Source organism: Hypanus sabinus, chromosome 4, assembly GCF_030144855.1.
Source record: "Hypanus sabinus isolate sHypSab1 chromosome 4, sHypSab1.hap1, whole genome shotgun sequence".
Classification (NCBI taxonomy): domain Eukaryota; kingdom Metazoa; phylum Chordata; class Chondrichthyes; order Myliobatiformes; family Dasyatidae; genus Hypanus; species Hypanus sabinus.
The window spans coordinates 109761806-109778598 of record NC_082709.1 but is presented as its reverse complement, the minus strand read 5'-3'; the positions used below and the strand labels follow the sequence as shown (position 1 = coordinate 109778598).

At 42.1% G+C, this 16793-nt stretch overlaps 1 protein-coding gene across 1 annotated transcript in view; it reads right to left on the bottom strand.

The window, feature by feature from the left end:
* LOC132393077 (leucine-rich repeat-containing protein 63) overlaps nt 1-16793 on the bottom strand; it is a 106402-nt gene that overhangs the window by 17174 nt on the left and 72435 nt on the right. Inside the window, exon 9 of the mRNA XM_059967854.1 lies at nt 204-287. Coding sequence (XP_059823837.1) covers nt 204-287 — 84 coding nt within the window. The remainder of the gene's footprint in view (nt 1-203; nt 288-16793) is intronic.

Genomic DNA, 16793 nt, shown 5'->3' with positions numbered 1-16793 from the left:
TCCAGCATTTGGTACAAATTTTCAAAATTAATTTTATCAATTTCTCAAGTCCAATTCCTTTTCTCAATTGTAAATTAAATTTCCATGGCATTTAAAGTAACTGAAAATCAGATTCCTTAATGAAAACTAATGTTTATTAACATAATTAAAACCCTAAGAAAGGAAAAGTGGTGCCGTTAAGTACAAAATTACTGATCACTAACCTGAGATTTCTAATATCATTGGGAATGAAAGAAATCTTGTTGTAGGCAACATTGAGTGACTGAAGATGTGGTAAGAGGAATAGTCTGTGAAGAAAAAGATCCACACTTTTTTTGAGAATGAATCATTCTAAAAACAATATAAGATTGCTAGACTGGAGCTAGAGCAAGGTTAAGTACTATTTAAAGAGAGTACAATCCCAATTGCAAACTGCTACATAGAGTGATGCAGTATATTGCATTTAAGTTTTCACATTAGAGTCCAGGATATAATAATGAAAATGCTGTTGCTAATTCTTGGTAATGATCTCTTTACTATTACACTAACTGCCTTTTATGCATTCTCAGTTTTTAATAAAAACAATTGAGACAATTGAGCAATTGAGACTTCAAAGACTGAGGTCCAGATTCTCCAGATTTAACTCCAGAAACTCCAGATTTAGCTTTACGACTCTCCTTAGAGAGATAATTTAAAGCTTTGACCAAGCTTTTTGCTACTTCCTCTAAAATCTTCATGTGGCTTATATCAATAGGAATGGAAGAAGATGACAGAGAATTAAAAGTGCACATAGAGTTCTATTTCAATGAGCTTAAAGGAGGTCTAGACCAGGTAAACTGTAATCAACAATTACTTTACTTACTTTACTTTACTGTCACCAAACAATCGATACTAGAGCGTACAATCATCACAGTGATATTTGTTTCTGCGCTTCGTGCTCCCGGAAGTACAAATCAAAGTAAATATAATAAAAATTTAAATTATAAATCATAATTAGAAAATAGAAAAGGGAAAGTAAGGTAGTGCAAGTCAGGTCCAGATATTTGGAAGGTACGGCCCAGATCCGGGTCAGGATCCGTTCAGCAGTCTTATCACAGTTGGAAAGAAGCTGTTCCCAAATCTGGCCGTATGAATCTTCATGCTCTTGAACCTTCTCCCGAAGGGAAGAAGGACAAAAAGTGTGTTGGCTGGGTGGGTCTTGTCCTTGATTATCCTGGCAGCACTGCTCCGACAGCGTGTGGTGTAAAGTGAGTCCAAGGATGAAAGATTGGTTTTTCTGTGATGCGCTGGGCTAGGTTCACAATCTTCTGCAGCTTCTTCCGGTCTTGGACAGGACAACTTTCATTCCAGGTTGTGATGCACCCTAGAAGAATGCTTTCTACGGTGCATCTATAAAAATTAGTGAGGGTTTTAGGGAATAGGCCAAATTTTTTCAGCTTTCTCAGGAAGCAAAGGTGCTGGTGGGCCTTCTTGGCAGTGGACTCTGCTTGGTTAGACCAAGTCGGGTCATTTGTGATATTAACCCCGAGGAACTTAAAGCTTTTGACCTGTTCCACCTGTGCACCACCAATGTAGATGGGGTTGTGCGGTCCGCTACTCCTTCTGAAGTCAACAACCAATTCCTTGCTGACATTGAGGGATAGGTTATTGTCTTTGCACCATGCCACCAGCTTCTTAATTTCCTCTCTGCACTCAGACTCATCATTACCCAAGATATGGCCTACAATTATAGACAATAGACAATAGGTGCAGAAGTAGACCATTTGGCCCTTCAAGCCTGCACCGCCATTCTGAGATCATGGCTGATCATCTACTATCAATACCCGGTTCCTGCCTTGTCCCCATATCCCTTGATTCCCCTATCCATAAGATACCTATCTAGTTCCTTCTTGAAAGCATCCAGAGAATTGGCCTCCACTGCTTTCTGAGGCAGTGCATTCCACACCCCCACAACTCTCTGGGAGAAGAAGTTTTTTCTTAACTCTGACCTAAATGATCTACCCCTTATTCTCAAACCATGCCCTCTGGTACTGGACTCTCCCAGCATCTGGAACATATTTCCTGCCTCTATCTTGTCTAATCCCTTAATAATCTTATATGTTGCAATCAGATCCCCTCTCAATCTCCTTAATTCCAGCATGTACAAGCCCAGTCTCTCTAACCTCTCTGCGTAAGACAGTCCAGACATCCCAGGAATTAACCTTGTGAATCTACGCTGCACTTCCTCTACAGCCAGGATGTCCTTCCTTAACCCTGGAGACCAAAACTGTACACAATACTCCAGGTGTGGTCTCACCAGGGCCCTGCACAAATGCAAAAGGATTTCCTTGCTCTTGTACTCAATTCCCTTTGTAATAAAGGCCAACATTTCATTAGCCTTCTTTACTGCCTGCTGTTCTTGCTCATTCACCTTCAGTGACTGATGAACAGGGACTCCTAGATCTCTTTGTTTTTCTCCCTTACCTAAATCTACACCGTTCAGATAATAATCTGCCTTCCTGTTCTTACTCCCAAAGTGGATAACCTCACACTTATTCACATTAAACGTCATCTGCCAAGTATCTGCCCACTCACCCAGCCTATCCAAGTCACCCTGAATTCTCCTAACATCCTCATCACATGTCACACTGCCACCCAGCTTAGTATCATCAGCAACCTTGCTGATGTTATTCTCAATGCCTTCATCTAAATCGTTGATGTAAATTGTAAACAGCTGTGGTCCCAATACTGAGCCCTGTGGCACTCCACTAGTCACCACCTGCCATTCCGAGAAACTCCCATTCACTGCTACCCTTTGCTTTCTATCTGCCAACCAGATTTCTATCCATGTCAATATCTTCCCCCCAATGCCATGAGCTCTGATTTTACCCACCAATCTCCTATGTGGGACCTTATCAAATGCCTTCTGAAAATCGAGGTACACTACATCCACTGGATCTCCCTTGTCTAACTTCCTGGTTACATCCTCGAAAAACTCCAATAGATTCGTCAAGCATGATTTGCTCTTGGTAAATCCATGCTGGCTCGGCCCAATCCTATCACTGCTATCTAGATATGCCACTATTTCATCTTTAATAATGGACTCCAGCTTCTTCCCCACTACTGATGTTAGGCTGACAGGACGATAGTTCTCTGTTTTCTCCCTCCCTCCTTTCTTAAAAAGTGGGATAACATTAGCCATTCTCCAATCCTCAGGAACTGATCCTGAATCTAAGGAACATTGGAAAATGATTACCAATGCATCCGCAATTTCCAGAGCCACCTCCTTTAGTATCCTAAGATGCAGACCACCTGGACCTGGGGATTTGTTAGCCTTCAGTCCCATCAGTCTACTCATCACTGTTTCCTTCCTAATGTCAATGTTTCATTTCCTCTGTTACCCTATGTCCTTGGCCCATCCATACTTCTGGGAGATTGCTTGTGTCTTCCCTAGTGAAGACAGATCTAAACTACTTATTAAATTCTTCTGCCATTTCTGTTTCCCATAACAATTTCACCCAATTCATTCTTCAAGGGCCCAACATTGTTCTTAACTATCTTCTTTCTCTTCACATACCTAAAAAAGCTTTTGCTATCCTCCTTTATATTCCTGGCTAGCTTGTGTTCGTACCTCATTTTTTCTCCCCGTATTGCCTTTTTAGTTAAGTTCTGTTGTTCCTTAAAAATTTCCCAATCATCTGTCTTCCCACTCACCTTAGCTCTGTCATACTTCTTTTTTTTTAAATGCTATGCAATCTCTGACATCCTTTGTCAACCACTGTGGCCCCTTTCCCCCCTTTGAATCCTTCCTTCTCCGGGGGATGAAATGATTTTGCACCTTGTGCATTATTCCCAAGAATACCTGACATTGCTGTTCCACTGTCTTTTCTGCTAGGATATCCGTCCATTAAACGTTGGCCAGCTCCTCCCTCATGGCTCCATAGTGTCCTTTGTTCAACTGCAACACTGACACCTCCGATCTGCCCTTATCCTTCTCAAATTGCAGATAAAAACTTATCATATTATGGTCACTACCTCCTAATGGCTCCTTTGCTTCAAGATTGCTTATCAAATCCTATTCATTGCACAACACTAAATCCAGAATAGCTTTGTCCCTGGTTGGCTCTCGTACAAGCTGTTCCAAGAATGCATCCCGTAGGCACTCTACAAATTCCCTATCCTGGGGTCCAGCACCAACCTGATTCTCCCAGTTCACCTGCATGTTGAAATCCCCCCTAACTACTGCGACATTACCTTTGCCACATGCCAATGTTAACTCCCTATTCAACTTGCACCAAATATCCATGCTACTGTTTGGGGGCCTGTAGACAACACCCATTAGGGTCTTTTTGCCCTTACTGTTTCTCAGTTCTATCCACACAGACTCTATTTCTCCTGATCCCATGTCCCCCCCCCCTTGCAAAGGACTGAATCTCATTCCTCACCAACAGGGCTACCCCACCACCTCTGCCCACATTTCTGTCCCCATTGTGGTGTCATCAGCAAACTTATATATTGAGTTCAATGGAAACTTGGCTACACAATCATGGGTGTACAGTGAGTACAGCAGGGGGCTGAGTACACAGTCTTGTGGGGCACCGGTGCTCAGAGTGATTGTAGAGGAGAGCTTGTCCCCTATCTTTACAGCCTGGGTCCTGTCTGTGAGGAAGCTGAAGATCCAGCTGCAGATCTGAGTGCTAAGACCCAGGTTCTGGAGCTTAGGAATCAGTTTATTTGGAATGATGGTATTAAAGGCAGAGCTGTAGTCGACGAAAAGGAGCCTTACATATGCATCTTTATTCTCCAGGTGTTCTAAGGAGGAATGTAGTGCCAGTGAGATGGCATCTGCTGTTGACTTGTTGCTCCGGTAGGCCAATTGCAAAGCGTCAAGGTTGACCGGTAGGTTATGGTTGATGTGTGCCATAACAAATTGCTTGAAGCACTTCATAGCAATTGATACTAGAACCACAGGTCAGTAGTCTTTCAGGCATGCCACCTTACTTTTCTTTGGCACCCGGTTTATCGTTGCCTTCTTAAAACACGAGGGGATCTTAGACTGAAGCAGGGAGCAGTTGAAGATGTCAGCAAACACTCCAGCTAGCTCGCTTGCACAGGCCCGGAGAACCCGTCCCGGGACGCCATCTGGGCCCGTCACGTTCCTTGGATTTATCTTCAGGAAGGCTCTTCTAACGTCTTCCTTGGTGATGATGAATCTTGATGCCACCAGGTCCGGTTCATCCAGAAGGGGCGGGACATTCCTCTTCTGTTCAAATCTTGCATAGAATACGTTAAGTTCGTCAGGAAGAGAAATCCTACAGTTATTGATATTCCCAGCCTTTTCTTTGCACCCAGTGATCTCATTTAGACCCTGCCATAGCCTACTGGCATCCCTCTGGTTAGCCTGGGCTTCCAACTTGGTTTGATATTGCTTCTTGGCTCCCTTAATGGCTTTCCGGAGTTCACGCCTGGATTCCATGTAGCGACTGGTACCTCCGGACCTAAAAGCCGCAGCTCTAGCCTTCAAAAGGGACTGGACCTCATAATTCATCCAAGATTTCTGGTTAGGGAATACCTGGATCGTCTTGCGAGACACACAGTCCTCTGTGCATTTCCAGATAAAGTCCATGACAGCCGAGGCATACTCATCAAGGTTAACTGCCCAGTCCTTGAATACTAACCAATCCACCAATTCAAAGCAGTCATGGAGAACCTCATCCGTTTCCTCTGTCCAACACGACACCACTTTTGACACAGTGACCTCCTGCTTCAGTTTCTGTTTGTAAGCCGGGAGGAGGAGTACGGCCTGATGGTCCGATTTTCCAAAGTAAGGTTGTTGGACGGAACGGTAGGCATCCTTGACTGCTGTGTAGCAGTGGTCAAGTATATTCGGGCCTCTAGTGGAGCAGGAGACATGTTGGTATAACTTTGTTAATATGTTAAGTTGTAAATGCAGAACAGGAGGCTTTCAAAAAGGTTTGGATACAGGTTAGACATATTCAACAAAGAGAAAGATAGACCTTTTCCTATGTTAGAGTTCCTGAGATGAATATTAATAATTATTTTCATCGCAACCTTCTTTCTTGGCAACCTCTTAAGGTTGAGGATGTCTTACTAGAATGAAAAGGGCAATTTGTCTATGTGTGACTTAAAAAAATATGGGTGGTCATTGCACATTAATACGATGTTAATGAGGTCCACAATGATTGGAGACCAGACTCTGATCCATGGACTTAACTTACATAAAATGCATGTACCACACATACGTCTATCCACAGACCAACCGCATGTGGATGCACTTTACACATACAAGGGTAGAGATAAATAAGGAATAAAAGCAGGTGCAGGAAAAGAAACTTACAACAATCCCAAGGTTTAGACCAGGTGGGAATACAACAAGTCTGCTTAGGTATCTGTTACAAGATCTGATAAAGAACATAGTATTAAGTACAGTATATAGTGCCATTAATCTTTGATCCAGTGACACCTCCCCTACGGATTTTAAATTCAATTAAATAAATCTGGAAGTAAAATCTTAACTGCAATTAAATTAGCTGAAAAAAATTACTGGATTGTTGTAAAATAAATCCATCCAGTTCACTAAACTCCTTGATGTAAGAAATTCTGTCATCTTTACATTTCTGCCATTTTGTGACCATCCATTAAACTGTCTTATCAGATCACATCAGATAAAAATTTACAGACCTATTTCACTCCCCTGGTCTGCTATTTCCAGCATTTTGGATTTATTTCAAATTTCTTACATCTATGGTATTATACTTATGTATCACATATTAATTATTAACAATTGTTATTAACTAAAGTGAAATTAAGTAATGAAATTAAAGTTGATGGTGGTAGTGTAAAACAACATTAGTTAAAGCATAGAAGACACTGATAATAGGCTGTTTTTCAGACTGGAATAAATTTGCAGTTATGTCCTCAAGAGATGATGTTTTGAAATCACTCTTCATTCCGATGGAAAACTAGAAAGGTAGGAGTAGGAGTAGGGTGAGCAACCCTTTGAGCCTGCTCTGCTGTTCAAAATGATCATGGATAAATACCATTTTGCTACACAGGGTCACTCCCTCACTTCTTCTCATCCCAGTCTTAGATGTCTTGTTCCATATTCAGAGACTTCTCGTTTTAGACCACCCATTCTCTTGGCATCTTTTTTGTCCAGGCCTGTCAGAAATGTGTACTTTCATTCAGGCCACCTCTCATTCTTCTGCAATATAGTGAATCTAGGCCTAGTCAACCCAAGCTTTCCCCATATGACTGTCGTAAAATGCCAGCTATCAGTCTGGTGACCCTTCTCTGCACTCACTCAGTAGCAGGTATGTTCTTTCTTAGATAAGGAGAAAAAAACTTTACACAATACTCCAGGTTTAGTTTGATCAAGTTCTTGTATGCTTGCAACAAGACAAACTTATTGCTATATTCAAAATATTTTGCAGTGAAAGCCATTTGCCTGGTTAACTATCTGCTTGCTTTCAGTGACTCGTGCACAAGGACACCCAGGTCCCTTTTTACACCAACAGTTCCCTATCTTTCACCATTGAAATAACACCATATTTGTGCATTTTCTGCTTTAGTAGACAAACTCACATTTAATCAGGCCATGTACTGTGGATTCTGGTTAATTGGGCCATTAGTTTATCGGGGCTGCCGCTTATTTGGGACAACTCTTAAAGAACAAAAATAAATTGAGCAAATAGCTAGGATTCCCCTTGTTTATTTGGGACATTATGCCTCTTCATTGGGATAGGAAATTGTTGCTCAACAGTTTCTAACTAGCTTCAGTCATGTGCACTTGCGTGGCTGTTAAGACACAACGTTGTGCTTTAGTTTTGTGTTTTAAATAACATCAGTTGCGCACATCTGTTCAAAAAGCAACAATTTTAGTCACTGATATTTGGCAAGAAATAAGTCAATTCAGAAAAGTTTTGCTTACTGTGGTTTCAAGTATTCAAGGTTGGAGATGCCAGAAACAGCTGGGAATGAAAATGAAATAGAACTACAGAACATTACAGCACAGAAACAGGCTTTCTGGCCCTTCTTGGCTGTGCCGAACCATTTTTCTGCCTAGTCCCACTGACCTGCACCTGGACCATATCCCTGCATACACCTCTCATCCATGTACCTGTCCAAGTTTTTCTTAAATGTTGAAAGTGAGCCCACATTCACCACTTCATCTGACAGCTCATTCCACACTCCCACCACTCTCTATGTGAAGAAGCCCGCACTAATGTTCCCTTTAAACTTTTCCCCCTTCACCCTTAACCCATGTCCTCTGGTTTTTTTCCTCCCCGAGCCTCAGTGGAAAAAGCCTACTTGCATTCACTCTATCTATACCCATCATAATTTTATACATCTCTATCAAGTCTCCCCTCATTTTTCTACGCTCCAGGGAATAAAGTCCGAACCTATTCAACCTTTCTCGGTAACTCAGTTTCTCTAGTCCCGGCAACATCCTTGTAAACCTTTTCTGCACTATTTCAACCTTATTAATATCCTTCCTGTAATTTGGTGACCAAAACTGAACACAATACTCCAAATGCAGCCTCACCCAATGCCTTGTACAACCTCACCATAACATTCCAACTCTTATACTCAATACTTTGATTTATAAAGGCCGATGTACCAAAAGCTCTCTTTACTACCCTATCTACCTGTGATGCCATTTTTAGGGAATTTTGTATCTGTATTCCCAGATCCCTCCGTTCTACTGCACTCCTCAGTGCCTTGTATGTTCTACCTTTGTTTTTCCTTCCAAAGTGCAATACCTCACACTTGTCTGTATTAAACTCCATCTGCCATTATTCAACCCATTTTTCCAGCTGGTCCAGATCCCACAGCAAGCTTTGAAAACCTTCCTCACTGTCCACTTCACCTCCAAACTTAGTATCATCAGCAAATTTGCTGATCCAATTCACCACATTATCATCCAGATCATTGATATAGATGACAAATACCACCAGTCACAGGCCTCCACTCAGAGAAGCAATCCTCCACTACCACTCTCTGGCTTCTTCCATTGAGCCAATGTCTAATCCAATTTACTACCTCACCATGTATACCTAGTGACTGAATCTTCCTAACTAACCTCCCATGCAGGACCTTGTCAAAGGCCTTACTGGAGTCCATGTAGACAACATCCACTGCCTTCCCTTCATCCACTTTCCTTGTAACCTCCTGGGAAAAACTCTAATAGATTTGTTAAACATGACCTACTATGCACAAAGCCATGTTGACTCTCCCTAATAAGTCCCTTTCTATCTAAATACTTGTAGATCCTGTCTCTTAGTACTCCTACCAATAATTTACCTAATAGCAACGTCAAATTTACCAGCCTATAATTTCCCAGATTACTTTTAGAGCCTTTTTTAAACAATGGAACAACATGAGCTATCCTCCAAACTTCTGGCACCTCACCTGTAGATACCGACATTTTAAATGTATCTGCCAGGGTCACTGCAATTTCAACACTAGTCTCCTTCAAGGTCCGAGGGAATACCCAGTCAGGTCCTGGGGATTTATCTACTCTGATTTGCCTCAAGATAGCAATCACCTCCTCCTCTTCAATCTGGATAGGTTCCATGACCTCACTACTTATTTGTCTTACTTCCATTGACTCCATGCCTGTTTCCTTAGTAAAAACAGACGCAAAAAACCCATTTAAGATCTCCCCCATTTCTTTTGGTTCCATATATAGCCGACCACTCCGATCTTCAAGAGGACCAATTTTATCCCTTACTATCCTTTTGCTCTTAATATAACTGTAGAAGCTCTTTGGATTATTCTTTACCTTGACTGCTAAAGCTACCTCATGTCTTCTTTTAGCCCTCCTGATTTCTTTCTTAAGTATTTTCTTACTCTTTTTATTCTCTTCAAGTACCTTATTTGCTCCCCATTTTCTATACATGTTATACATCTCTCTCTTCTTCTTTATCAGAGTTCCAATATCCCTAGAGAACCAAGGTTCCTTATTCTTATTCACTTTGTCTTTAATCCTGACAGGAACATACAAACTCTGCACTCTCAAAATTCTCCTTTGAAGTCCTCCCACTTACCAACGACATCCTTGCCAGAGAACAACCTGTCCCAATCCACGCTTTTTAGATCCTTTCTCGTTTCTTCAAATTTGGCCTTTTGCCAGTTTAGAACCTCAACCCGAGGACCAGATCTATCTTTATCCATGGTCAAGTTGAAACTAATGGTGTTGTGATCACTGGAACCAAAGTGTTCCCCTACACACACTTCTGTCACCTGTCCTAACTTGTTTCCTAACAGGATATCTAATATTACATCCTCCCTAGTTGGTACATCAATATATTGATTTAGAAAACTTTCCTGAACACATTTTACCAACTCTAACCCATCCAGACCTTTAACGGTATGGGAGTCCTAATCAATGTGTGGAAAATTAAAATCCCCTACTATCACCACTGTATGCTTCCTGCAGTTATCTGCTATCTCTTTGACAGACAGACAGACATTCTTTATTGATCCCGAGGGAAATTGGGTTTTGTTACAGTTGCACCAACCAAGAATAGTGTAGAAATATAGCAGTATAAAACCATAAACAATTAAATAATAATAAGTAAATAATGCCAAGTGGAAATTAGTTCAGGACCAGCCTATTGGCTCAGGGTGTCTGACACTCCGAGGGAGGAGTTGTAAAGTTTGATGGCCACAGGCAGGAATGACTTCCAATGATGCTCAGTGTTGCATCTCGGTGGAATGAGTTTCTGACTGAATGTACTCCTGTGCCTAACCAGTACATTATGGAGTGGATGGGAGACATTGTCCAAGATGGTATGCAACTTGGACAGTATCCTCTTTTCAGACACCACCGTCAGAGACTCCAGTTCCACCCCCACAACATCAATGGCCTTATGAATGAGTTTCTTGATTCTGTTGGTGTCTGCTACCCTCAGCCTGCTGCTCCAGCACATAACAGCAAACATGATAGCACTGGCCACCACACACTCGTAGAACATCCTCAGCATCGTCCGACAGATGTTAAAGGACCTCAGTCTCCTCAGGAAATAGAGACAGCTTTGACCCTTCTTGTAGACAGCCTCAATGTTCTTTGACCAGTCCAGTTTATTGTCAATTCATATCCCCAGGTATCTGTAATCCTTCACCATGTCCACACTGACCCCCTGAATGGAAACAGGGGTCACCAGTGCCTCAGCCCTCCTCAGGTCCACCACCAGCTCCTTAGTCTTTTTCACATTAAGCTGCTGATGATTCTGCTCACACCATGTGACAAAGTTTCCCACCATAGCCCTGTAGTCAGCGTCATCTCCCTTGCTGATGCATCCAACTATGGCAGAGTCATCAGAAAACTTCTGAAGATGGCAAGACTCTGGGCAGTAGTTGAAGTCCGAGGTGTAGATGGTGAAGAGAAAGGGAGACAGGACAGTCCCTTGTGGAGCCCCTTGTGCTGCAGATTTACACCCCCAATTCGCACTATTGGGTGGTCTATAATACAACCCCATTAATGTAGTCATACCTTTCCTGTTTCTCAGCTCCACCCATATGGCCTCAGTAGACAAACCCCCTAATCTGTCCTGCTTGAGCAATGCTGTAACATTTTCCCTGACTAGCAATACCAACCCCCCATCCCTCTGCCTCTCTCACGTCTGAAACATCGGAACCCCAGAACATTAAGCTGCCAGTCCTGCCCCTCCTGTAGCCAAGTTTCACTTATGGCTACAATGTCATAATTCCACGTGTCAATCCACGCCCTCAGCTCATCAGCCTTCCCCACATACTCCTTGCATTGAAATAGACGCACCTCAGATTATTACCACCACACACAACCCTTCTATTTGTGATTTTGTATGAAACTTTAACATCATTTATTTTCATCCCCGCTCCACTATCTACCCTGGCACTCTGGTTCCCATCCCCCTGCAAATCTAGTTTTAAACCTCACCCCCCCCCCCCCCCCCCACCAATAACACTAACAAACCTCCCTGCAATGATATCGGTCCCCCTGTAGTTCAGGTGTAACCCGTCTCTCTTGTACAGGTCCCACCTGCCCCAGAAGAGGTCCCAATGATCCAGAAATCTGAAATCTGCCCCCTACACCAGTTCCTCAGCCACTTGTTCATCCTCCAGAGCATCCTACACTTGCCCTCACTGGCATGTTGCACAGGTAGAAATCCTGAGATTACCACCCTCAAGGTCCTGCTTTTTAACTTCCTACCAAGCTCTCTACACTCACTCTTCAGGACCTTCTCACTCTTTCTTCCTAGGTCATTGGTACCGATGTGTACCATGGCATCTGGCTGCTCACCCTCCCATTTCAGAATGCTGTGCATGCGATCAGAGACATCCCTGACCCTGGCATCCGGGAAGCAACAAATCATCCGGGAGTCTCTGTCACGACCACAGAACCTCCTGTCTGTACCTCTATCAAGTCCCCTATCACTACCACTCTCCTCTTCTTCCCCCTCCCTTCTGCACTGCAGAACCAGACTCAGTGCCAGAGATCCGGCTGCCGCAGCTTGTCCCAGGTAAGTCATCCCCCCCTGCATCAGTATCCAAATCAGTATACTTGTTGTTGAGGGGAATGGCCACAGGGGAGCCCTGCTCTGCCTGCCCTTTCCCCTTCCCTTGCCTGACGGTAACCCAATTACCTGTGCCCTGCTCCTTTAGCGTAACTGCTTCCCTGTAGCTACTATCTATAAACTTCTCATTCTCCCAGATGATCTCGAGGTCATCCAGCTCCTGCTCCAGTTCCCTAATCCAGTTTGTTAGGAGCTGCAGCTGGATGCACTTCTTGCAGGTGTCATTGTCAGGGACACTGGGGGTCTCCCTGACTTCCCACACCCTGCAAGAGGAGCATTCCAACATCCTGCTTGGCATTCTCTCTACTCTAAACAAACAAGACAAAACTTACCGGAACCTACCCTCGCCTCTGCATGTTCATGCCAAAGCCTGTTGAGCCAAAGCCATCCCACTCTGACTCAGTCCACTCCGACGACGGCCGCCATATATGGTGGTCTTTTTTTAAACCTTTGGCGCACTATATCATGTGCCTGCGCAGTCAAGCCTCTTTTCCCCGATCAGTGAAAAAAAACAGCTTCTCTCTGAGATGCCTTTACTTCTTCACTCTCCACCTCTTGCTTCAATTTAAAAGACCGTTGAAAAATCCCTCTCTTTTTTAAACCTTTGGCACGCTACATCACGCATCTGCGCAGTCTAGCCTCTTTTCCCCAATCAGTTAAAAAAATGATTTTACTATTTCAACAAGTCAGAAACTATAGAGAACTTGAAGGTATCGACAATCATCTTGAATGGTACAATGAAAATGAAGATTTGAAAGACGCAATCATCATCAGCATTGTATGAAAGCAATCCATTATGTCCAGTCGATGTCTGTGCTGATTTTGTCAATTTAGTCAAAAGAACCTGATGTGGAAGAATTCCTCCATCATTTAGTATTAGGAACTAATACACAGCTTTATAGTACTGAAGTAGTATTGGTAGTGTTCAAATTTGTTCTGTATATCACTTAAATACATAATTTGTTAGTCAGTTTGTCTTTTTATACCTTTTTGACTATTTCCATGAAACTTCGACTAATTGGGGCAGCCACTTAATTGGGCCAAAATGTACTGGTACCAATGTGTCCCAACTAACCAGAATCTACTGTATTTATTAAACTTACCCAAAATGTCTTGAAGGCTCTTTATGATCTCCTCACAACTTCCTCTCTGATCCAGTTCCATGTCATTGGGAAACTTAGAAATATTGCATTTAGTGACCACATTAATTATTGATGAATACTGCAAATATCTGGGGCTCAGCTCTGGTCCCTGCAGTACCTTAATAGTCACCACCTGCCACCCCAAGAAAGCCCCATTTATTCCTATGCTGAGTTTCCTGTCTATCAACCAATTTCCAAACCATGGAAGTATACCACCTCCAATACCACATGCTCTAATTGTGCAAACCTATCTCCTATGTGTGACTTTATCAAAGGCCTTCTGAAAATCTAAATACACTACACACACTTACATCCTCAAAACTCTCCAAGGGGTTGTCAAATAGAAATTCCTTTCATAAGTCTCTGTTGACTTTGTTTGATCTGTTAACATTTTCTTATATATAATAGAGACTAAATCTTACCAACTACTGATGTGAAAATAATCAGTTTATAATTTCATTTTATTTTCCCTCTTTTATAAATAGTGGAAGTACATTTGCCACAGTCCCATTATCTATAGAATTTTTGAAGATGACAACCAATGCATCCACCTTTTCCATGGCTGCCTCTTTTATTACTCTGAGATGCAGATCATTAATCAACTCTCAGTGGCACCCATTTCTCCAGCACTACTTTTCACTTTTATACTCATTTACTTTAATTCCTCCTTTTCATTCGGCTCTTAGTTCTCTAACATTTCTGGGAAGTTGTTAGTGCTCTTTTCTGTGAAGTGAGAACTGAAGTTTTTTTTATTGCTCTGCCACTTCTTTGTTCCTCATTCTCCCATTTCTGACTGGCATTAATGAAAAGGGGTTGTGTAAATAATGCATAATTTCTCTTAGATAGCACATGACAATATAGTAATTAATGAGGAAGACAGAAGCAAATTTCAGGAGAGATTGATGAAACAAGTGGAAACATGGCAAGTTAAACTTAATGCCAGGAAGGCTGAAACAATTAAGTTTGATGAGGTAATGAACTAAGTAGTTCAATTTTGTGGAGGAAACAGAGAGAATTCATGGGGAAGGAAAGTTGAGAAGGCTATTTGAAAGGGATCCCTAGATTTATTAACATAGCAGCAATGAAGTTGCACTAAACTTTTATAAAACATTCCAGCAGTATTATTGTGGCCAAATTCAGGCACCACATCTTTAACTGATGATACATTAGAGATTTATTAAAATGGAATGTGGATGGGATTCTGTTACACAGGGACTAGAGAAACTGAGTGTTTACTGCAGACTAAAAAGTTAAGAGAGATTTGAAAATATCTTCAAAACAAAGATATCTTCAAAATATTTCCAGTGGCACTGGAGGAAGCAGATTTAATGCAACAGATGGAAGAAATGGAGGTGACATAAAAATTTACTTTGAGAATTGTTACAATCTGGAAATTACAACCCAAATCTGTGTAGGAAATAGATTCGGTAGTCTATTTCAAATGAGAATTGAATAAATACTGTAAGGGAGCAAATGTATAGAGTAGGGGATTAATTTTGTTGATTTTTTCCCCAAAAGCCAGAGTAGGCAGAATGGTCAAATGGATCACCAATAAAAACACAAAATGCTGTCAGAACTCAGCAGGCCAGACAGCATCTATGGGAGGAGGTAGTGACGACGTTTTGGGCCGAAACCCTTCACTCCTGATGGAGTGGCCCAAAACGTCGTCACTAACTTCTCCCATAGATGCTGTCTGGCCTGCTGAGTTCTGCCAGCATTTTGTGTTTTTATTTATTTCCAGCATCTGCAGATTCACTCGTGTTGCAAATGGATCACCAGGTTGTTTAGATGAAAGATCAGTGACCTGAAACATTAATCCATTTCTACTTTCACAAATGCTGCCCCACATGTTGAATTGTTCCAGTAAGCTTTGTTCTTATACAGCTGGAAGGAAGTTTTAATGAAATATTTGTAGATGTAAGAAAACTGCATCTGAAATATCACAAGTAAGAAAATAATTTAAACCATATTATGTCTCCACTGTCCTATAGCCACCTCTCTAATCATGGGAGTTGTTTATTTTTTTGCTTTAGCCACTAATCTTGGAAATTCCATGCTTTATACAGTGCAGAGGATTCCAATTTCTCTTTTATATTCCTTACATTTATTTTTGTATCCACAGCAACTTATTCTAGATTCCTTATTGATCACCATTTTACTTACAGTATATCTATCCATCCCGAAGCAATTATCGTGCCTCTTCAAAATCCTGCTGCATTTGTTCTTTGCACTTCATCATACCAGGCAGCAACTTAATAAACCTGTATTGCTCTCTATAGAAAACCTCAATAAGAACACCACAAGTTTTACTGAATGATGCTTCTTTAACTTATATATACAATAGATATGCAGGATAAAGAATGGAGTATTTTAACCACTTAGAAACCATTTCACAGTAAATATCTATTACTTTTTTTGTAATTTATTTTTTTATTGAAGTTCATCATCAAACAAACATTTCCATAAAGACGTACAAAAACGGTGGATGAACTCAGCAGGTTGGGCAGCATCCGTTGAAAGAAGCAGTCAACGTTTCGGGTCAAAACCCTTCATCAGGACTAAAGAAGGACGGGGCAGGAGCCCTATAAAGAAGGTGGGGGGAGGGTGGAAAACCAATCAGAGGAAAGATCAAGGGGTGGGGAAGAGGAAAGGCAGGAGAGGTGAAGAAGGAATCTAAGGGGAAAGCACTATGGGTAGTAGAAGAAGGCAGAGTCATGAGACGTAATAGGCAGTTAGAAGAGGAGACTGAGTGAAGCTGGGATGAGGGAAGGGTGAGGGAGGGAATTGCCGGACGTTGGAGAATTCTATGTTCATACCAAGGGGCTGGAGACTACCCAGATGAGATGTTGTTCCTCCAACCGAAGTTTGGCCTCATCATGGCAGTAGAGGAGTCCATGTATTGTCATATCCAAATGGGAATGTGAAAGAGAGTTGAAGTCAGTGGCAACCGGGAAATCCTGTCTGTTGTGGCAGACGGAGCGTAGGTGCTCAACGAAGCAGTCCCCCAATCAGTGTCGGGTCTCGCCAATGTAGAGGAGGCCACACCAGGAGCACCGGATGCAATAGATTACCCCAACAGACTCACACATGAAGTGTTGCCTCACCTGGAAGG